This window comes from Malus domestica, chromosome 11 (genome assembly GCF_042453785.1).
Source record: "Malus domestica chromosome 11, GDT2T_hap1".
NCBI classification, from domain to species: Eukaryota; Viridiplantae; Streptophyta; class Magnoliopsida; order Rosales; family Rosaceae; genus Malus; species Malus domestica.
This window is the reverse complement of record NC_091671.1, coordinates 7,037,532-7,061,271: the sequence shown is the minus strand read 5'-3', so window position 1 is coordinate 7,061,271 and position 23,740 is coordinate 7,037,532. Positions and strand designations below refer to the sequence as shown.

At 37.7% G+C, this 23,740-nt stretch overlaps 1 protein-coding gene and 1 long non-coding RNA gene across 4 annotated transcripts; one reads left to right on the top strand and one right to left on the bottom strand.

Annotated features, from left to right (window-relative positions):
• The first annotated feature begins 6,206 nt into the window (after positions 1-6,206).
• Positions 6,207-6,905, top strand: LOC114819479 (uncharacterized). The gene is made up of 2 exons (XR_003766650.2): positions 6,207-6,605; positions 6,757-6,905. It is a non-coding gene; the product is annotated as an uncharacterized lncRNA (long non-coding RNA).
• Positions 6,906-7,359: 454 nt separating this feature from the next.
• On the bottom strand, positions 7,360-23,740 carry LOC103422808 (probable disease resistance protein At4g27220). 3 transcript variants are annotated; one of them, XM_070807682.1, is made up of 8 exons: positions 23,267-23,740; positions 23,077-23,172; positions 22,147-22,302; positions 10,479-13,283; positions 9,600-10,352; positions 8,854-9,509; positions 8,446-8,548; positions 7,360-7,547 (listed from the first exon to the last, which is right to left on the bottom strand). In XM_070807682.1, the coding sequence occupies exons 4-7, from the start codon at positions 12,753-12,755 to the stop codon at positions 8,458-8,460; spliced, it is 3,777 nt and encodes a 1,258-aa protein (XP_070663783.1). In that variant the 5' UTR covers positions 12,756-13,283; positions 22,147-22,302; positions 23,077-23,172; positions 23,267-23,740; the 3' UTR covers positions 7,360-7,547; positions 8,446-8,457. The 3 variants fall into 3 exon arrangements, with proteins under 3 accessions (XP_070663783.1, XP_028944148.2, XP_070663784.1); XM_029088315.2 differs by having other exon boundaries at positions 10,479-13,280; XM_070807683.1 differs by having other exon boundaries at positions 23,077-23,156.

Genomic DNA, 23,740 nt, shown 5'->3' with positions numbered 1-23,740 from the left:
TAAATATTGAAAAGAAATAAAGTTTCCAAGATGTACATATGTACCTGTATTGTAAATCAAATCAATGTAACTGTCCGGCAGAACAAAAGTGAAATTCTGAAATCTATGCTTTATTTAGCAACAACTCATGTGTCTAGTACTGGTATTGGTACTTCACAAATTTGCTAGAAAATATGAATGTTGAATGGTATCATGCACAAGGATGACAGATTATGTTACCTCAACAATGCAAATATATGAGCAGATAACTTCAATGGGGAAGGGTTAATAAGAGTTTTCTAACAATATAAATAGAGAAGCAATAAAATATATCTAACAAGCAATACCTCAAGAGGAGGTGATTCTAAAGTAAGGTATTTTTATCCTCCTTTAACAAGAAAAAGACAAAGGGAAAGAGAATGTGGTGTATTGCTTTCGAACCCATTTTGTGTCTCTCTTTATCAAGAAAAAAGTGAAAAAGATTTGGATGCTTTGCTCACGAACCATTTGGTATTCTCTTTAACAAGAAAAGGATAAAGTGAAAGAAAATTAGATGCAATGCTTCCCAACCCCAACTTCTCAAAGGACAATACATGGCTTGAGCCATCTTCTTTGTGGCATCACGTTGTTTCACGGTACAAACGTCACAATTAGAATTGGTAATCGATTTTGAACAATAGTAAGCTTACTATTAGTCGTAACATATAAATTTTGTGCGAATTCGTTTGAAAGTGTTTTTAGTAATTTTTTTTTCTTCCAATTACAATTAAATGGAATCGAACTATGAACCAGCCTAATCCTAGTAACCCCATTTTCCAACAAGGTATCATAAGCTATCAGAATGTCCACCTGCAAGGCACATCTAGGAGGACCATTATTTCTATGGTAATTTTTAAGAAACTCCTTCAAAAGCATAATATTATCTCCAATTCTCCTGCCTTACGATGGTGGGCTCTGCAAATCATGGCTGCCATATTGCAAAATCCATCAAAAAAATTCTCAGCGAAAACTCACGTATGACATATCATCGTAATATTTTCTCGTAGTGCTCATCAATATGAACGTGTGAGCGCAAGCAGAACGAAATTCAGAACTAAAATGAAGATTCCACAGCCCTACAAAGTTTTATAATAATTTTGTATTACCATGGCTGATTACCTTATGTTGTCAGTTTACCTTTAATTTTTGGGTAAATCTCAGTTTACTACCCTCATGTTTCGTGGTTTTCAACATTTAGTACATCAAGTTTTTTTCGTTCCAGAGTTATACCTAAAGTGTAAATTTTGGGACAGTCTCATACATCCGTTAGTTAAACTGTTAAGTCTCCCGTTAACTGATGACGTGGTGCCCATGTGGACAATGACTGGGCACCACGTGTCATTAAGGGTCCATGTGGATTTTTTATTTATTTTTTAGAGGGGATTAGGTAAAAGTGAAAAAGTGAAAAGTGAAAACCACTTTTCACTCCCCCAGAAATCGCGACCCCCAATCTCCGTCCGAAACCCTACCAAATCCCCATCACTCGACCTCGCCGTCACTCCACCTCACACGCCGTCGTACATTGCGCACACCTTTGCACATCAAAGAAGGGGCACTGTTTCTGGGCAAGGTTGTCGTGAAGCCATCGCTGGCGATGGGGTGGGAAAAAAAGGAGGATTGAAGTGGGTGAAACACTAGTTTATTGTAAGTAACCTACCTTTTTTGAAGTGTAGATAATATGGGTTTAGGTTTTCCGATTTTTCAATTTCGAATTTTAGGGATTAGGGATTAGGGATCTATTAGTTCCAATCCTATTTTTTTTTTCTATGGTTTCTGGAATTGTGTTTTGTAGTGGGTTTCCTGCATTGTTAATTGTTTTCAATTTGCATGTGGTTTTGTCTTCAATCGTGGTCCCAATTGCAACCTTTAAAAAACCCTGTATTCATGATCCCCATGGTTTTGTATTCACCATTTTTCCTCATGGTCCTACTAGTGTTTTGGGTTAACTTTTTGGGTTTTAAAACCTTAAAATTTTACGATATTTTATGTTGTTTTCACCTTTCTCCTTGACTTTGCAGGCATGCCCGAATTATTTAGCCTTAAAATTAACCACGGTGGGAAGTGGTCTGAAAATGCATATACGGGAGGGTTTGAGGCTTAGTTTGATTACGTAGACAAAGACTTCATGTCTTTTTTCGAGATTGATGAAATGGTTAAGGAGTTAGGATATGATGGGTTTATGTTGTATCACTATAGGATTCTTGTGATGTCTTATAGGGAGGGATTAAGGCTTATTGAACAGGACCAAGATGTGGGTGAAATGTGCAAGTATGTTCCAGGGGCTAGGTAAATAGAAATGTACCTAGAACATCTAAGTCCGAAGCAAGCTGCCTTGAAACATAAGCTTTTGATGAATCTAGATGAGAGTGGCATATTAAAAAGGTGTCATTATAGAAGATATTGAGGAATCGAGGGTGGCGATTTCGATTACAAAGGGAAGTGGATCAAAACTGAAGAAGGGTAGAGCAAAAGGGGGTGCGGATCACTTAGAAAAACGGCTATGTCTTTTGAATGACATAGCATACAATGGTGATGATGAATATGAGGCTGAAGCAACTGAGGGAGGACAAGGAAGTGGAGATGAGGCTGAAGATGGTCATCTCAATGCTGATAATGAAAGCGATGAAGATGATAAAGGTGATGAAACTAAATAAGGTCACGAAGCTGAATAAGTTAATGAAGGGGCCGAAGTAGAAGCTAATAAAGGTAAAATTTTGAAACATTTATTTTTACAATTTTAATTTTAGTATTCAATTATTTTTGCAAAGTTTAGGTTTTTAACAAATATGCATTGTTTGTGGTAGTAAATGCAGAGGATAACATTACAAATAGTGAGTTTGTGGACAGTGACTACAGTTTGGAAGATGATGATCGTCGTGCAGTAGATGATACGGCTGTAGAAAATGTCATTGGAGATGCTGAAAGGGGTGAAAGGGGTTGGGAACCAACATCCAGAAGACGTTATTGATGCAAGGTATGTAGAAGACGTTCCCCTTGATGATGAGAGACAAGACTTAGATAGCCTGCACAGTGTTGACGATTCAGGTTCAGAATGTGATGAGAAGGTCATCTACCCTGAGTTTAATGAAGAAGCTGACAAGGATGATCCAAAGTTTGAAAAGGGATTGAAGTTCAAAGATGCTGCACAGTTGAGAGAGGCAGTATGGTCTCACTCCATTAAGCATGGTGCACTTTCTATTAAGCTAAAAAAGAATGAGAAATGGAATATTAGTGCAAGGTGTGAGAAAAACTATATATGGAGATTGTATGCTTCCAGGATGTACAATGAATATTCAATGCAAGTGAAAACCTATGTTGGGAAATAGGAATGTCCGAGGATTTGGAGGGAAAATCCTAACTGCAAAGTGGCATGGCTTGTGAAGAGGTATGTAGACAAGTTCAGACTCAACCCAAGCATGCCCATCATTACATTTATAAGAGACAATGAAGGAGGAAAGAATGGTTGAGATCCACCTTAAGACAGCATACAGAGTGATAGCACAGTGTTTGAAAATCCTTAAGGGGAGTAACATGGATCAATACACAAAGTTGTGGGAGTACTGTGATAAGCTTAGGAGGACAAACCTGGGTAGTACAGTTCAGATGAAGGTGTTGCCCTATGATGATGCTCATGTGATATTTCAGAGGATTTATATTTGTTTAGGGGCTTGCAAAAATGGATTTAAGAATGGACGTAGGCAGCTTGTAGGGTTGGATGGTTGTCACTTGAAGGGAGTGTTCAAGGGCCAGTTACTGTCTACAGTGGGAATAGATGCAAATAACCAAACTTGGGTTATTGCATATGCCATAGTAGAGCTCGAGAACAAGGACAGTTGAGTTTGGTTTCTGGAGCTGCTAGCTGCTGACTTGGGAATTGTGAATCAGCGTGCTTAGACTTTCATTTCTAACAAACAAAAAGGTTTAATACCAGCTTTTGAGAAATTGCTTCCTAATTGTAATCATCGGTTCTGTGTTAGGCACTTATACACCAACTACAAGGCAGATGGGTTTAAAGGGAAAGGATTACAGGATGCCTTGTGGAATGCTGCCAACGCAATAACCATCACTGATTTTAGAGAGAGTATGGCTGAGGTGAATAGGCTGAATGTCGAAGCTTATAAATGGTTGGTAAAGAGACCAGCCTTGTATTGGAGTAGATCACACTTTGAGACACACACTCAGTGTGACATTCTCTTAAACAACCTCTGTGAGAGCTTTAATTCTTTTATCCTAAGGTATAGGGATAAGCCTATTATTACCATGTTGGAAACTATAAGAGTTTTATTGATGAAGAGGATATGGTTAAGAAAAGATGCAATGTGGAAGGATAAAGGAGCTATCTGCCAAAAAATCCAGAAGATGTTGGAAGAGTTCAAACTGAAAAGCTCACACACTATAGCTACATGGTCTGGAGGAGAAAATTTTGAAGTGGATGAAGGCAGAGGCAATATATTTGTGGTGGATTTGAATGGCTGCACTTGCTTATGTAGAAGATGGGATTTGACAGACTTTCCTTGCATACATGGTTGCTCGGCCATCTATTATGCAAGGAGACAACCTGAGGAATTTGTTTCCTCTTGGTACAAGAAGGAGAAGTACTTTGAAGCTTACGAAAACTTGATTCAACCCATCCAAGGCATGAAATTTTAGGAGCCATCTGAAAACAAATGCATTCTTCCTCCAACTTTTAAAAGGCAACCTGGGAAACCAAAAAAGAGGAGATATAGGGAGGATGATGAAAATGAATCAAGTTAAGCAAGAGAGGGCAAAAAAAGTGTGAAGTGTAGTGTTTGCAAGGACTCGGGACACAACAAGGCTAGATGCCCAACCACTCATCCTCCTTCAACTGCTAGAAAAGGAAGAAAAAGCAAGAAAAATGAGGTATAATTTTGATATTTTTTTGTTGATTTTTCATTTCTTAAGTGAATTTGTTATTTGTGAAGTGTAGTATCTGTCAGTGCTAATGCTATTTGGGTTCATTACTTAGGCCTCAACATCTAAGGTATCACAACCCTCTCAGTCATCACAACCAATATGCACTCAGAAAGCTCCACAACCTTTATCTCATCCAACTCAAGCCTCTCAAACCACTTCAAAGTCTACCACAAGAGGTTAGAAAAGGAGGAGGAATGTTCCATGATGCTGCTTTAATGCTTTAGGTTGTTTAAGGGTTCATTTTGTTATAGTTGAATATGCCCTTAGGTTTTTTGGAAACAACTTTCTGATAGATTTTAGTGTTTTGGACATATCTTTGGTGTTTTTGGTACTCTTATTTTGGTTTTTGGAAGAACACCTTAACCCATTAGTTGTTAAAGTTGTGGTCTTTTGATACTTTCGTGTGAATTGGAGGGTGTATATTGAACTTTGTTATGAATTGAAAGTTGTTGACAATTGAACTTTGTTGGTAGTTGGTAGTTTAAATGATGAATTTGCAGATTTAGAATTCAAATTTTTTTTGGAATTGAATTTGCAGATTTGGAGTAGAAAGTTGGTGTTTTTTCCCTATTTAATTTTATTTTTTTTCCAAAAAAATTTGGCGGGAAAAATGTAAGGTACACGATTATGGGTTAAAAATTTTGGGCAGGAAATTTTTTTTTAAAACTCTTTCTCTAAAAAAAAAATCCACGTGGACCCCTTAATGACACATGGAACCCAGTCATTGTCCACATGGACGCCATGTCATCAGTTAACGGGAGACTTAACAGTTTGACTAACGAATGTCTGAGACTGTCCCAAAATTTACACTTTAGGTATGACTCTGGGACGAAAAAAAACTTGATGTACTAAATGTTGAAAACCACGAAACATGAGGTTAGTAATATGAGATTTACCCTTAATTTTTATTTCTATTTCAAATTATTTTATTTCTTTTCCTTTTCATTTTGTCTCTTTTTATTTAGATATGCATTAAAAGTGGAAAAAATTTAATAGTATTTTTCTTTACTTGTAATTTATAAGTGAGAGAATTTAGGAAATTGTTATTAGCAATTCAAAAATCTCATTTGGCACTCTAAACTTTCTATAATTAGAAAGAAAAATACACTTGTGAGGAGTGTAGAATGAGATTTTTGGAATGCTAATAACAATTCCCTTTTATATTTGATTATTATCAAAAACGAATTTGAACTATATTACATTATTACTTCTAGCTATTATTATCATCAAAACGTGTTCCGTCCCATCTTACATACCAAACGCACTTTTAGTGATAAATAATATCGTTTATTCTATATAAAAAAATGTGGAAAAGAATTAAGATCCAAAAAGTGGGAGAAACCCATTTTCTCTCCTCGCTCCCTCTTCTCTTTCACACGCTGCAACAGCGGCCCAAGCCGACGACTGCCAACGCAACAGCTCTGTCGTCCACAGGTCACCAAAGGCTGTCAAACTACACATCCTGAATGCTCTTGCCGTCCTGTATCCAATCCCCAAGTTCGTTTCTATAAATTCGTAGGCGGTTTTCCGCAATTTCCAATTTAAGAAACGGTGACCCAGGGTTTTCCATCCAACTTCCGGCCAATATCGCAGTAATTGGACCTCGACCTAAGACGTAGAAATGATCCTCTTCTCGTGGGCTGTTCTCCAATGTAAGTTCTTTTTCCGAATTTTCAACTTTCAGTTTTGGGATTAATTCTTGATTTCGAATTTTATTCGATTTTCTGTATGAATGTCGGAGATGAGACTTATGGTAATTGTTGTATCTCTGAAGTTGTTGAAACCCTAACGATTACGTTCCAGGTTGATAGTTGAAGCATGTCTATAACATGGTGTGGGATTGAACTCTGTAGAACCTTGTAATGTTGTGAATAGGCAATGAATGAACTCTGTTGCATAGGAATTATAAAATTCAAGGAAAGAGTGTGAAAATGTGGTACGAAATTAGTAAATGGGGGCCAAAATCATGTTATGATGAAGACAATAGCTTAGCCCGATTCCTTGTTTATTCTAGTTGTATTCAGCAGCTTACTTTGGTTTTGAATTGCCTGCTGTCCAGTAGATGTTTAAGACTTAATGTGGAGGAAACTCTCTCTTGAAGTTGCTTGAACTTACCTATTTGGTAGACAAGGCTCCTCAAGGGAGAGCTAGCCGGAAGTGTGATAAATATGATTTCCGTTACGTTTAGGGGGAAAACCAGATTTTATGAATTAATATCAGACCTTATAGTGAATGATCATATTATTCAGCTTACATTAGTTGCGGCTAGCTAGTGTATCATAATATTATTTAGCTTACATGTGTATGATCAATATTACACGTGTCATTCTACATACATGCCATTCATCTTACACGTGTATGGTATTACAGAACTTTTAGCATTATAAATTGAAATGCAAATATTGGTAGCTAGAGACAACCTTTCCAAATTATCATAACAAATAAGCAAACGCTAGTTTAGAAACAAACAGTAATAATCACAATCGAAATTTATAATACATCAAATAAGCAATTTAAATAGTATTTTGGAATGAAATTCTGGTCAACAAATGACCTTTTATTGGCTTGTACACAACGTTCTGTAAACTCTTGTCCTGCATGCAGTGGAGAATATTAGAAATCACTGAAATTGGAATAAGTTCAAATGGTAATGCTTATTGTATATGTGTTTCAGAAAATAGCGGTTTAAGGACTAAATTAATTTTCAAGTCACTTAGCACTACAGTTATGTTTATTGTATATGTGTTTCTCAAAACGGTTATGCTTGTTTTAGATCAGGCGAGACATGCTAACAGAAAAAGGTTATTCCAATATTATTGTGGAATCTGATAAAGGTTTCTTGAGGCAGTTGCTAATCCTAAAAGCTTCTTCCATCTTAACTGCTATTGGGTGTAAGACTTTTATTGGGCTTACATCTATTTAGGAGTCCTAATTGATTAAGGATAAAAGAAGGGAATTAATATTTGATTATTCCGGATTACTTATGGTAAAGTATAGCAATAATTTTTGGGAATATCAATCCTATTAGGTCATGGATTTTAGAGGTGCTAAAGATCTGTATTAGGGTTTTCTTTATGGGCAAGAAACCTAATACTCTCACCTATAAATATAAGGCTTAGGCCCCACTTTTATACACATTATTAAAGCACAAAACACTACCCCATATAGGAGTGCATAAGGCGTGTAGAGAGAGATGAAGATCTTTGCTTGTTCGTTGCTGATCATGGTTCAATCTTGTTCATATCAATGGCTTCTCAAGGTTAGTACTTTTAGAGTGCATATTATAGATCGACTTGCATTGGGTTCCTTGAAAAAATGAATTAGGTAGCAGAATGTGGTTCGACGACCCTTTATTGTTCAATTTTTTAAGTACCATCCATGTATGTGTATATATTCTATCAAACATGGTAGAATAATTTTTTGAGTACTTTATAGATAATTTCATCAGTTTTTACTAAACCTAGAAGAAGTGGGAGACGGAAACATGCTAACCTTTGTGCTTGATCAATCAATTGTGTTAGTCATCTTCATGTAACCATAGAGTTCGTCATCTTCATTTTCATCCTCACTGTACAATTCGTCATCGTTATCCTTCCTGTTTTAGAAATAAAAGACGGATGTTTTCTTGAGATAGAATTGAGTTTTAAAAAATAAAATTACTTAAATACACTTTAGTGTGAACATATGCATATATATGGTATTTGACTAAATTTTGAGAACACTTTTGTCAAACTAAATATGAACTGTTGATTATGCTTTCCCTAAATTTGTATTCAAAATTTTGGTGGTGTTTGCCAAATTATGCTTGTAGCTCAAAACCAGAACGTATTTGTTGGTTGAATAAATAGAAATTTAAGATTGAGCATATAAAGTGCCAAATTATGCTTGTAGCTCGCTTACTGTAAATTATCAACCAGAACGTAACTGTTCCTTAAAGTGGCATTGAGGTCCTCCATCCATTCAGCTACTCCCAACGCGGTGCGTACTTGCAATCGGGGATGTGTGTCAACAAGCTTAGGAGCAAATAGCTTTAAGTTTTGGACCTTAATAACCTTCAATAACTCCAAAGACGGCAACTTCAAAGTATAAGCTTCACCACAAAAATACTTGAGTTTTGGCAGCCTTTTAAGCTTGATGGACTTCACTTTAGGTAATGTAATTATTTCAGCTGTTTCTTCTTCTGCGGCAACGATTTCTTCCATCTGCTCACACTTCTCAACTTTTATGTCCTCTACACTCACAAGAAGTTTGACTATGGACGAAGAAAACAAGTATTTCAACTGGTTGCAACAATTGACCTTCAATGATTTCAAGTTTCCGAAGCTGCTTCCTGTGAACATCTGTTGTGAACTACCCGTTTCCCAAACACGTGTTAAACTTGGCAACTTATATAACCACAAGGACCTCAATTTATTGAATCCTTCAAAGGAGTGACTACTTTTATCATGCTTCGGTCCCTTTAGGTGGAAAATCACTTCCATTGAATTACAATCACGTACAGTAAGAATTTCGAGATTATCATAATCATTTGAGTCCTCAAGATTGGTTGGTGTAACCTAGAAAATTATGCATGATCAGCACGATGATACAATACTAATTAAAAGTTGTACTTAAAGAGGTTAATTGAACCTGATTTAAAAGCTTACCTCCAGATTAATTGGACGTGGCAATATTTCAATGGAGCGGTGGGCGTTTGGTCTTGAATATGGTGTGCATCCACATCCAGCAGGACACCAATTTGATGGAGAAGTGCTGAAATCGTGACTTGTTGAATCCTTCTCAGACTTATTCTCCAACTTCTTTCTTTGTGGAATTACAGCACACAATGTCTTCAATTTTTCACATTTTTCCACGTGCATATTTTTTGTGGATGACCATAGAAATGTAGATCCTTCGGAACAAAGACTTGTGAGAAGAGGCAGGTCTACTAGTTCAAATGTGGACAGTTTCGGAAACAAAATCATGTCTTTTGTTGCCTCATCTTCATTTTCCTTTGGGATTCTGACTATAGTTTCCATGTCCGGACATGTTGATATCTCTATCTCTTCAAGATTCAAAAGTTCTCGGGCAATTAAATGCGAGAACACATATTTTAGACCAGAACATTTTCTCAATCCCAAATGTCTCAAATTTTGGAAGCCTTGAAATCTAGACGGAATGTTTTTCCACAAGTGTGTATACGTACAATTGAGTATCTTCAACTTACGTAAATGGGGAAATGTTGGAGTTGTCTGCCCATCCATAACTATATGGATTTTCAGATCAAATAGCACGCCGTCAAACTTCATATCCTCCAATTTTACCTTTTCCAAACTTGGGAACCATGAAATGCACTTTGATGGAAATATTGCTTTTTCAAATATTCCTGCAGATTGATGCCCAAGCCTTGGCGTTGTTTCCTGAAAAAGAAAAATCATTATCAGTTAAAGAAAAATTATGCACCAACTTGAGCATTTCGTAACAATTTCAAATTTCCATATATTGGCTGCCTCCTCATATCATAGAGATTGGAGAGTGGGACATACCTTTGGGTTGGAGCATAGCGTGTTGGCTCGGAAGAAACCGACCAAACTCTCTAGACCCTTAAGAGTCAAATTGGTTAAATTATGGAAAGATATCATATTGGCTTCCTCCTCATGTTCCCTCCCCTGCTTCGACACAATTTCTTCCATTTCATCACATTCATCAATACTTAATTCCTTGAGTTGTACCAAGTTTCTCGCTATTGATAGTGAAAAGACATATTTTAAGACATCACAATTTCCCAAATAAAGGAATCTTAGGTTGGACAAAAAGTTATCCGGGAACTGACTAACTGACTGTATGCGAGGAAAGAGTGTCTGCTGGGTCGCACTTGTTCTATTTGCAAGATACTTGGTATTTGGACAATTATTAAGATGCAAAAGTTTCAAATCTTGAAATCCATCTTGGTCTGAATCAATGAGGACAGAGAAATTCTTAACACTGTCCAAAATCAAAATTTTAGATTTTTTCAACAGAAGTCTAACTGCTTGACTCTCCTTCAACTCCATTGCATCACTTCCATAAATCGCCAAACAATTTTCCAGTGTCATCTTCTCAGGAACTACATTGTCACATCCTAAGTGTATATAGAATTTTATTGTTGGGCTTTTCAAGACTATGTCTTTTGGCAACAAGTGGATGACACTGGGTATCTCTATGGCTAGAACCTTCAAATGATCAGACAGAGACATCACCTCAGAAATGCTTGCCATCCCCTTCTCTTCTCTTCCTGTTCCAATTTCCCATTCACCAAAGCTATCAAGCATATACAACTCTTCAAGTCTACATAAGCTGGAGAAGATACCATGTGGAATCACCTTAAGTTTCCTGCAGTTTGTCGTATCTAACAACCTTAACTGTTTAAGTCGACCAATTTCCCTCGGCAACTCATGCATGGAACGACAATCCCGAAAGCTGAGGATTTCTAAATTCTCCAAACTCCCAATAACATCAGTATACATGCCATCAAATTTAGACCCATCTAAGCACAATGTCCGCAGGTTCTTCGGTACTCCTAGTGAACTTAATGAGTCTAGGCCTTCCATTTCCACCAAAGCTAAAACCTTCAGTTCTTTCATCGCATCACAAATGATGTCCATGCCATCTTCTGAAAAACTTCCTTTTATCGTCTGTAGAAGCTCAAGTTTTGGGCATTTCAAACCAACGGGAATCTCCAATTCGCCAACAAGTGAGATTGTAGTGTAATTGTCATATGTAGCTAAATTCGGCCACCCCTTATTTTCAGCATGACATCTTACCAGAAATCGATGTGGATCTCTTGAAGCAATTGATATGGCAACATCGCGAACAATGTCATGCATTTTTGTAAACTGAACCATGTCAACCTTTTTGGTAAACTTATCCTCGCCACTATCTAGCAACAAAAACCTTCTTTTTAGTTGGTCAACCAAAGAATGCACTCTATTTCTTGCATCTTCCAAAGTAAAGCTGTTGCTAAAATATCCTCGACCCCACCCATATCGAACCAAATACTCAATTGAAATATCATGATCTTCTGGAAATAAACAACAAAGTAAAAGACATGATCTGGCTTCATCACTGTCCAATCTATCATAACTCCATTTTATGCAAGAATAAACTTTGTCATTCACTCCAGGGATGTTCACTGGGGTAGAATTTCGCAGCTGATTAAGGGCATCATCCCATTCACGCTTGTTTTTCTTTTCTAGGGCTTTTCCAACAGTTACAATTGCAATAGGTAAACCTCCACATTCATGCACGACCTCTTTTGTAATGGAACGTAAATCAGGCTCATCGAAGGATTCACCTACCATTTCTCTAAAGAGCTCCTGTGATTCTTCTGTTGTTAAAATCGGGACAGCAATAATTTGTTGACTTCCCATCCTGTTGCAGACTTCCGAATCTCGTGATGTCAACAAAACTTTGCACCCTTCATGATCATCTCCACAAGGGAGTCCTATAGCCTCAAAATCAGGCTCTGTCCAGACATCATCTAATACAATCAGGATCCTCTTTATTTCCATGAGTCTCCCACGTAGCTTTAGTGCTCTTCCGGGCTCGGATTCCTCCTCAAATTTCAAACCTATTTTGTCTGCAATTTCCGACTGGATCATCCTAATACTTGGACTTTGAGACACAGTTGCCATTACAATTTTATCAAACAAGTCTAGTTTTGCCAATCTTTCGATGATTTCTTTCACCATTGTGGTTTTACCCACACCCCCCATTCCACAAATCCCGATCATTCGTACTCGTTCCCTCTTCAAACCCTCTATCACCTCATTCATGTATGCCATTCTGGACTTGAAATCCTTAAAACCTTTCTTGAATGTTGACCATATCTCTCGTGGAGGTGCAGGATGGGCCACATTTTCAAATGCTCCTTCGTTCTAGAGCTGAAGAACTTCTTGTTTAATCTTATAGGCTCTCCGACTCAAGCTCCATCGATACACACATCGCCTTTTCTTGTTAATTTCATCCTCAAACTGCAACACTTTTTTGACCATGTCGTCGTTCACATTCTTTAGCCAACTCTGAACATCAGGTTTGATGATTTCACCATTCCTTTTGGCAGCATCCACCAATCCCTGCACTCCATCTTTCTTGTCAAAAAGCTTTTTTATCTCACCCTTAAGACTTTCAAGGTTGGAATGGTAATTAATCAAATAGCCAAACTCTGTTCCTATTGGTTTGACCAAGCACTCTCCAATTTTTGAGGCAATTGCAATTATAATGTCCGTTGCCATTTCCTTCTGAAATCAAAGACTGCGGCTGGAATGCTTCTCTTTGTTGATAGCTTTGTAAGTCTCGCGCTCAGTGCTCTACTGCCGAAAACCAAACGAGCAATAAACATTAATAATCGGATATTTTTTGTTTGTTTAAATCTAGGTTGTATTTTTATTTTTATTTTAGGAAAAAAAAATGTGTGCTGATGCTTTGATAGCATTTGAATATAAGATCATCATGATGTTTAAAATATTTGAATTTTTATTTGAGTTTATCATGTTGCTGAACTTGAATTATATGAAATTGTGTGAAAATCACAACCCATAATTTTTATTTTTAGACAAAACCCACTTATATTTAAATATCTTATTAAACCCCAAAATTCAAATTGACATGTAGACAAAGAAATAACCTATTATTACAAACTATTTACAATCTATGCCAAAACACCTTAATTATCTCAATAAATATATTAATACCTACAGTATTGATGGAATCCTAAATTTCATCTCATTTCTTTCGGTTGTTTTTTTTTTTGGCAAGCATTTAAAATTCATCACGTGGGTGCATTACACTTTATAATTGTTTTTGCTAGCACTTGTTCAAAATTTCAGTTTTGTAGGCTACAATTGAAACAATATACATACATATATATATATATATATTTTATTATTATTATAAAAATATATTTCCTTATAATCTTCGTAAAAATAATATACCTATATTTTTTTTAACCAAATGACATTTGAAATCCTTTATCTTGAAACAAATTACATCCTTTATCTTCAAGTAGTAACTTTAATCGACATAAAATAATTTACCTATATCTATATCTGTGAAATATAGGTAAATTTAATCTTGAACCAAATGACATTCTTTATCTTCAAGTATTGTTAAAGCTCAAAATTTGCACACTAGCAAACAAGAATAATTAACCCCTGTTGGATTTAGGATTAAAGCTATGAAATAATGGACTTTAATGGTTTACCACTCAAAACTGTGCTATATTCACTGTGTTGCTTAGTACATATTCACTCGGAGAATACAATAAGTGCTCGGCTAATCTCACAATCGTTTGACCCCTTTAAAAGAGGTGCTCACTCCTTTATATAGGCCCTTAATGCGTCCAAACAGTGATGAGCTCACTTACTTTACTATTCTAGCGTTAAATGAGCTACGTACATAGACTAGCATGCTGAGAGCTTTATCATTCATCAGTCAACATTTGGCTATGAAGTAACATTGTTTAGTCGAGATTACATGTTTTTCTGGGCCAGTGTGTACCAAGTGACATGCTTGGCCTTGACAAGTTAACGGAGTTTTTTCCGAGTGATAGTCCGACTACCTTTACATCTCATCCTAGACTTCTGCCTTCATTGGTCACTGACATATAGCCTAATATGGTGTCTGAGTAGACCTGTTCCTAGAGCTTTGTGCCATAAAGTTCTCAGTCGGGAAAGTACTTTCTGTTGCTCTAGTCAACCCAAACTAGTGAGCGGTTAACTATAGCGCTCGATAAATGATTCTTTCTAATTCATTGGGGTTTGGATTTCCTTTCCTCCTTTGGGCCTTATCTTTCCTGGGCCTTTCTCGATCTCTTTCCCGGCCTATACTATTTTTAAGGGTCTAAAAAGATCTTGTGTTAACAAGTCCCCAACTCCTTGTTTAAAGGTTTCTTCTTGGGCATGGAGTCGAAACGGTCGATCGGACCTTAAAATAATATATGGTTCAAAGGGTAACATGGGTATTCCTCCTTCCCAAGCGCTCTGGCTCTGATAGTATGGCTACCGCTCAAATAGGCGGTCGTGACAACGGTGCCAGTAGCGTACGTGTTTGCCATTGGTTGGAGGGGTAATCGAGGCGTATGTGTAATAAAGACGTTGCAAGCAAGTGTGACCTCTTGTATAAGGAGGTAGATTCTCTGCTCACATTTTCTCATACACTTCTCATTCCCTTTTATTTGTTCGGTCACAATTAAGGTACGTCTTTTTGTCTTATTATTTATATAAAAAAATTAATATAAAATGTTGACGTGGCTTAACCGTGACCGCACAAATAGGAGATTATGAGAAGTGTATGGAAAAAGAAAGCAGAGAATCTGCCTCCTGCTATATAAACCTTACCCTTGCATTACCTTCATTTTGTAATTTGACTTCATTGTCGAAACTCTGTCGAATTTGCTCTACAATTTCTCCGTTGACCTTGAGAGCTACCTCCTCAAGCCTTTAATCTTTGTCGTTGTTTCTCCAAGTTTTCCACACTTGCATTTCTTTTTGTTTGTGAACTATTCGAAACCTTTAGATGTAATTGTAATTTTTTTCCAAGAAATTCAAATTCTTGGTTGTCGCCTGTGTGAGTAAATGTCGGCGCCGACCATCTTCGGTAAATCTAGTCTGTAGGATAAAGTAGAAATCCACATAATTGGTAGACCAACTAGCCTAAGTTGTCTAAATGAGACGAGTGCTTAATCACCTGAGTAACTACACCTTACTCTACTGTGATTCTCTTCCCTTATATTTCTGAGATCCATACACTACCTGTAAATACCGAACATACACAATGTCGACTGCTTTAAATTCAGAAAATGATGGCTGAGGCTTAAGACTACTCCTAGTTAGTCGGTAGCAATGCCGCTGATCATGACAACTTTGCTGACTCCACCAACCTGCTCAATGGTGACTTGCTAGTCTAGTTGATTGTCAACCTTTTTCACTAACCATAAAACCAACCCTTAGTCGTGGATTTTGGAGGATTCTTCTCCATCATCTGTTCCTGGAGAATAATCTACTCTTGGGTACCAAGAAAAAAAACTTGGAGCGCGATGCAGACCGAGCGGCTCTTACCGAGATGGGGGATGAACATCCATTAGATGTATCGAGTGCTAAAGGTTCTCAGTCCCCAGGCAAACATCTTTGACTTCGACAACCGGGGAAATCTCAACATCATTTATCACAAGATAATAGCAGCACTTTAAATCATTTACTCATTTATTCTTTTAACTCTCCATCCTGATATGAATCCTAGAACGCCATTGTGTTCAGTTCTGTGTCACGTCTTCCGTTAGATCCAAGCATTCTAAGTCTTTTCTCAAAGTCTCTTCCAAAGTCTTCATAGGTCTTCTTCTACTCCTTCGGTCATAGACCTGTCCCGTAATCACATCTTTTAATCGGAGCGTTAGTAAGCCTTCGTTTCACATGTCCAAACCACCGTAATGGATTTTCTCTCATGTTTTCTTCAATTTCGGCTACTCCAACTTTACCTCGGATATCCTCATCCTAATCTTATTCTTTCTCGTGTGCCCACACATCCAACGAAGCATTCTCATCTCCGCTACACCAATTTTATGTACGTGTTGATGCTTCAACGCCCAACATTTTATGCCATAAAGCATTGCCAACCTTATTGCCGTCCTATAAAATTTTTCTTTGAGCTTTAGTGGTATACAACGATCACACAACACGCCAAATGCACTCTTCCACTTCTTCCATCCAACTTGTATTCTATGGTTGAGGTCTCCATCCAATTCTCTGTTCTTTTACAAGATAAATCCTAAGTAGTGAAAGCAGTCGCTCTTTGGTACTTCCTGGTCTCCAATCTTCACCCCTAACTCATTTGAGCCTCCATTTGTATTGAACTTGCATTCCATATACTATGTCTTTAACCGACTTAGGCAAAGACCTTTATATTCCAACACTTCTCTCTAAAGGTTAAGTTTCGCATTTACTCATTCCTTAGTTACATCTATCAATATTATATCGTCTGCGAAAAACATACCCCAACAAATATCATCTTGAATATGTCTCATTAACTCATCCATTACCAATGCAAAAAGGTAAGAATTTAAAGATAAGCCTTGATGTAACCCTACAGTAATGGGGAAGCTTTCGGTTTGTCCTTCATGAGTTCTTACGACAGTTCTTGCTCAATTATACATATCTTTTTATAGCTTGGATATTGCTACTTGTACTCTTTTCTTCTCTAAAATCCTCCAAAAAATGTCTCTTGGGACCCTATTATACGTTTTTCCAAATCTATAAAGATCATATGCAAATCCTTTTTCATATCTCTATATCTTTTCATCGATCTTCGTAAGAGATAGATTACATTCATGGTTGAGCGCCTTGGCATAAACCCGCATTGGTTGTTCGAGACCCATGTCTCTTGCCTCAGTTTATGCTCAATTATCATCTCCTAGAGCTTCATTGTATGACTCATTAACTTAATATATGTCACATCCCGGCCCAGGGCGGACCACTTTCCGGACCCACTCCACCACCGTAGCACAATATTGTTTGCTTTGGGCCCCGACCACACCCTCACGGTTTTGTTTCTGAGAACTCACGAGCGACTTCCCAGTGAATCACCTATCATGAGAGTGCTCTCGCGTGCTACTCGCTTAACTTCGGAGTTCCTACGGAACCCGAAGCCAGTGAGCTCCCAAAAGGCCTCGTGCAAGCTAGGGATGAGAATATACATTCAAGGATCACTCCCCTAGACGATGTGGGATGTTACAATCGAAACCCTTAGGGGCCCGACGTCCTCGTCGGCACACTTCCGGCCAAGGATTGGCTTTGATACCATTGTCACATCCCAGCCCGGGGTGGACCACTTCCCGAGCCCGCTCTACCACCGTAGCACAATATTGTCCACTTTGGGCCCCGACCACGCCATCACGATTTTGTTTCTGGGAACTCACGAGCAACTTCCCAATAGGTCACCCATCATGGGAGTGTTCTCGCGCGCTACTCGCTTAACTTCAGAGTTCCTACTAAACCTGAAGCCAATGAGCTCACAAAAGGCCTCGTGCTAGGTAGGAATGAGAATATACATTTAAGGATCACTCCCCTGGGCGATGTGGGATGTTACGATATCCATATAGTTCATGCAATTTTGTATGTCGCCCTTATTCTTGTAGATAGGCACCAAAGAGCTCTTTCGCCACTCATTTGGCATCTTCTTCGTTTTTAAAATCCTATTGAAAAGGTCTATGAGCCATGTTATACCCGTCTCTCTCAAGACTTTCCACACTTCAATCGGTATATCATCTGGGACCATTGTTTTTCTATGCTTCATCTTTTTCAAAGCTACAACCACTTATTCCTTCTTAATTCGGCGGTAAAATGAGTAGTTTCTACTCTTCTGAGTTATTCAACTCCCCCAAAGAAGTACTCATTTCATGTCTTTCATTGAAAAGATTATGAAAATAACCACTCCATCAGTCTTTGACCGTGTTCTCTGTAGCAAGAACTTTTCCATTCTTATCATTGATGCACCTTACTTGGTTTCGGTCTCGTCTTCTTTTCTCTTGCTCTAGCTAGTTTATAGATATCTAACTCTCATTTGGTATATAGTTGCTTATACATATCGTCAAAAGCTACTAGTTTCGCTTCTCTCACAGCTTTCTTCGCCTCATTCTTCGTTATTTTATACCTTTCGCCGTTTTCATCGGTCCTATCCTTGTATAAGACTTTACAACATTCATTCTTAGCTTTAACCTTTGTTTCTACCTCTTCATTCCACCATCAAGATTCCTTTTGGTGTGGAGCAAAGTCCTTGGACTTTCCTAATACCCCTTTTGCTACTTTTCGGATACAACTAGCCATAGAATCCCACATTTGGCTAGCTTCCCCCTCTTTACCCCACACGCATAAGGTGATTATTTTCTTTTTGAAAATGGCTTGTTTTTCTCCTTTTAGATTTCACCATCTAGTCCTTGGGCACTTCAAGGTCTTGTTCTTTTTTCTCTCTTCTGATATGTACATCAATCACCAACAAGCGATATTGATTAGCCAAGCTCTCTCCTGGTATAACTTTGCAATCCTTGCAAGTTATACGATCCTCCTTCCTCATTAGAAGAAAATCTATTTGTGTTTTTGACGACCCACTCTTGTAGGTGATCACATGTTCTTCTCTCTTCTTAAAGAAGGTGTTGGCTAAGAAGAGATCGTATGCCATTGCAAAATCCAAGATGGCTTTCCTATCCTAGTTTCTCTCCCCAAAACCATGGCCTGTCTCATTGCCCACGTGTCCATTTAAATCTCCTCAATCTGAGCGATTCCTTGTACCAAGTCTCCAAGATCTTCCCAAAATTTCTCCTTCAATCTCGTATCCAACCCTGCTTGAGGTGCATACACGCTAATCACATTGATGAGTTCTTGTCCTATTACAATTTGATTGCCATAATTCTATTTCCTACCCTCTTGATGTTTACATCATCTTGTGTCAAGGTCTTGTCCACGATGATGCCAACATCATTTCTCGTTCTATTTGTGCCCAAATGCAAAAGTTTAAAACCTGAGTTTTCGAGATCCTTTGCCTTAAGACCAACCTACTTAGTTTCTTGTAGACATATAATACTTATCCTTCTCCTCACCATAACTTCCACTACTTCCACAGATTTTCCCGTTAAGGTTCCTATATTCCACGTTCCTAAACGCATTTTACTCTCTTGAACTCTACCCTCATGCCCTAGCTTCTTCACCATCCCCCGTCCAATAAGGTCAAAGTTGATAGGAGCAGATGCTTCCAAACAACTTTGAGTGGAGTCGTTCAAAAAGAAGTTTATATGGCCTCCTTACTCATTTAACACTGCATCCGAGCGTTGATGAAGATACGACGACCCTTGCTCACTTATTAATATGCTCGGGCCACACAGCGCGCCACTTACGGGTAATGACCTAACTTTAGTGCAATTTGGTTCAGGATTCATTATCATAAGAATTTGACGTAAAATAGGAGTGCCGGCTATCAATTACCTGATGTCCTCCCCCTCCTCTTTTATCCGGGCTTGGGACTGGCAATGTAAGATAAACTTACACATGCGGAGTTTTCGGAGTACAAGACTCGAAAAAAAAAGAAGATGAGTTTAGGGACCTACACAAGGCAAAACATCGGTAGCTAAGTACCATCGGAAGTTTAACGATCTGTCATGCTATTGTCCAACAATCGCTACTAACCATTCAAAGAGGCTCCACCAGTTCAAATAACAGATCCGCAAGCAGTTTTGTTTCTTGGCAGCACCTATATCATGTACCACATACAAGGAATTCTACAAGGCTTTACTTTGCATTGAGAATTTCGATAATGTCTCGAGTGACAATGTTGGTGATGAGAGTGGTAGCACTCAACAGAAGAACACTAGTGTTCTTTTTATCCACAACAGAACCAATGTTTCAAAAAATAAAAACAACTATAATTTCACATCTTCTAATGGATAATCAAGTTCCAGTAAACTCGATTTTGGAAGTATATCCAACAGCTTCTAAATTTCGCCCTTAGGGTAATTCCAGTAACACCAGTACAATAATTGCTTCCAATACAACACCCATCATTACGACAAGTATAGGAAGGGAGTAAAGGTTGTCATATATGCGGTCAGCAAGAATATTGGGCCAACAAGTGTGCCCCAAAACAACGAAAGTAGCTCACAAGAGCAGTTCTCTATCAACCAAACTTACTCATGGGAAGCCAACCTGCTATGATGGTGTTGCGTTATCCACTACCAGGACACGGTATGGTTCCTTATACTAGAAATACTATGCAGTAACAAGAAGTCATGCCTTAGGACCAGGATATAGGTGGTATGGAGTTGGACAGTACTAGAATACCAGATAAGCGTCAGGTAGCAGCGTAGAGGCATAAAAGGCACATGAGAGGTCTGTATGCATACTTGTTCTTCGAGTAAGATCTTGTATAATATGATTTTTTAGGGACAAAATTTCTTTAAAGAGGTAGATTGTTACATCCTATCCTTTGTATTTTATTCTTTGACATTATAAAATTACGAAAATACCCTTGACAGGCTAAGTGAAAATTCTATGTTGACATTTGAGTTCTTTTCACTTTTGTCCATGTTCTGTCGTTATGAGATAGTACTCGTCCTTACTAAAGAGTTGCACATGTTTCACGACGATGGGCAAAATGGTTATTTTGCACCCTCAAGACTTCACAACTTGTTTTCAAGTACGCTGTTAGTATCGTTGGTTGCAGACTGTGACAATGATGGTTTGCTCGCTAGACTTGTTAAACAAGTGGGCAAGTTGGTCCATATGTTTTATTATTTTCTAATTTGGCATAATGCCTAATTAGTTTATTTTTTGGGGTTGACCTAAACACACACACAAAGTGAATAGACCCATCCTTTTAGCATATCCTCGTAGTGCTCGTTATTACGAATGCGTGGACGCAAGTGGAACTGATTTCGGACTTACGATGAAGTTTCTACAATAAAATAAGAACATTAAGGGCAATTTGGAGCCTAGTTATTAAGTTTTTGTTAGGAGAATATACTATGGTGGGTTTTGGTTAAAGAAAATCGAACTTTGAGGGCAATATTTTCAATTGATCGTTTTAGTGCATGTGTATATTTATTTTATTATTATTATTATTTTACAGTATGCAAATTTTGAATAGTTTACATTTCATCATTGCATAGCAGAACGGTTTCAAACTTTTTGTATTGCATGATAAAAATAACACATGCATTTGTATGGTCCCCAAACTCACTGTCACATGATATTTTATTTGTTTATTTCTGCTAGCTACCCCAATCCATTTTTTTTTGGAAACTTTAACGAAAAGCTCCCGGTACTGTTCACTTTAACGAAAAACCACATTTTTACACTAAAAAGTCAATCCTGGTACTATTCACTTTACCCTTTATTTTGTCCTTATCATTAAAACTCAAAGTTTTCAAGCCCTTTTCATTAGTTTTCTTTTTTTTTTTGTTTAGAAAACAATAAAAATTTGATTATAAGGGGATTAGCTCACTTTTAGTTGATTATTTTTTAATACATGATGGTTTCCTTAGGTTTGTTAGTATTGAAGCTCAGCTGAAATACAGTATTTGGTGGGCACTAAAATGTAAAACCAACACTTTTATTTCTTAGTCAGGCAGAGTAAAAACAAACGTCTAAAACAACAAATATTTGAAAGAAATAGTTTTCGAGAAATATGTAGTACCTGTATTGTAAGTCAACACGATACAACTGTCCAGAGTAAAAGTGAAATTATGAAATTTATGTCTTGTTCAGCAACAAATCATATGTCTGGAATTAGTAATGGTGCTTCATGAACTTTGACAGACCCCAACTGAAGTCAAAGTGTACTAGCGGACACCTGAAAAGTGACAAAAATCATAAAGTATAGATGATGAGCAAAAATTTGAATAAATAAAACCAAAGCTTATAAGTCATTTAAACTAGTAGTGAGGGTGCACTGTGCAAAATGTACCCCTTATTCGCATTCTAGGTGGGAAAGATAATTTTACAAACTACAAGATTAGGAATTACTACATTGATTGGCGTGGATGTCAGAACTTGGGGAATATCTCACCAGGTTAATTAAAAAATTCAAATACTTGGTGCTTTATAATTTATTAGCAGTTGGTAAAAAATAAAAAGTTACTAGTTATGATCACATTAAGTATGACATTCCCTAGTTTAAGTTAGATATGTGATGTTACCCTTCTTGAACATTATTTTTTTAATATGATCGACACATAAAATGATACAATACGTGTCATTATACAAATTAAAAAATATTTGTGTTAAACAGTTAAGAATAAAATTTCTATCACTTCCGTAAAAACACTTTCCACCGTCTGTGTTCCATCATAATGAAAAATTCTTTTACCGGATAAGATTTTAAAGGAACTTCATTTCATATTTTTTCTTTCTGTTCAGGCCACTCTCACAAGTTTCTGTGTTTTGAATGATATGCAATTACGTATTTAGTTGTTTTAGAACTGCGTTTTTTCATTTACTTTTCACCAGATTCCGGTCGCTGGTCGCCGGATTATGCAGTTTCTCGCCGGTTTTCTGGGAAATTTTTAAATCATCATAACTTCCGCATATCTTAACGAAGTTGAGTGATTCAGAATGGAAATGATACCTCAGAATGAGATGAACAGATTGGTACCCATAGCAATGGCTAACTCGCCATGATTTAGCCAAAAACAGGACGGAAGGAACCTGAAATCGACGGAAACTGGGGAGAATTTCAAAAGGTCATAACTTGCTCATTTCTCAACCATTTTTTACGCTCTTTACATGGAAATGAAGCACAAGGAACAAGTTTATACCTCTTGGAACTCCAAAAAGTAGACGTAAATGTACTGAAATTGGCCAGAAAGTCTCGGCCAAAAACCCAAAGCTTCGAAACCGTGTGTTTTCGAGTTGGGGATTGCCTCAAACTTGACCCAGGGACGTTAGGGAGTTGTGTGGTGGCTTCCAACTCTTCCAAAACGGTGTGGAGTGGTCGGAAAAGTGTCGGGAACTTCGTCGGGAAGTTTCTTTCTCGTCGGAGCTTCGAGCTAGAGCTTCTAGTCTCTGTTTCCTACGAAACGGAGCTCGGGTTCGAACTCGCGAGGTCAAGAGGGTGGGATGTGGTGGTGGTTTGAGCGTTGATTCGTCAAGGTTTGGTGACTTTCGCTGCGTTACAAAGAAAAGAGAGGACGGGAGAGTTTGAGAGGTAGAAAGAGAGGGTTTAGCGAGTGAGAGAGATGTTACTGGGAGGAGAAACCCTGAGAGAAAGGGAGAAAAAGCAGAGTGATTGA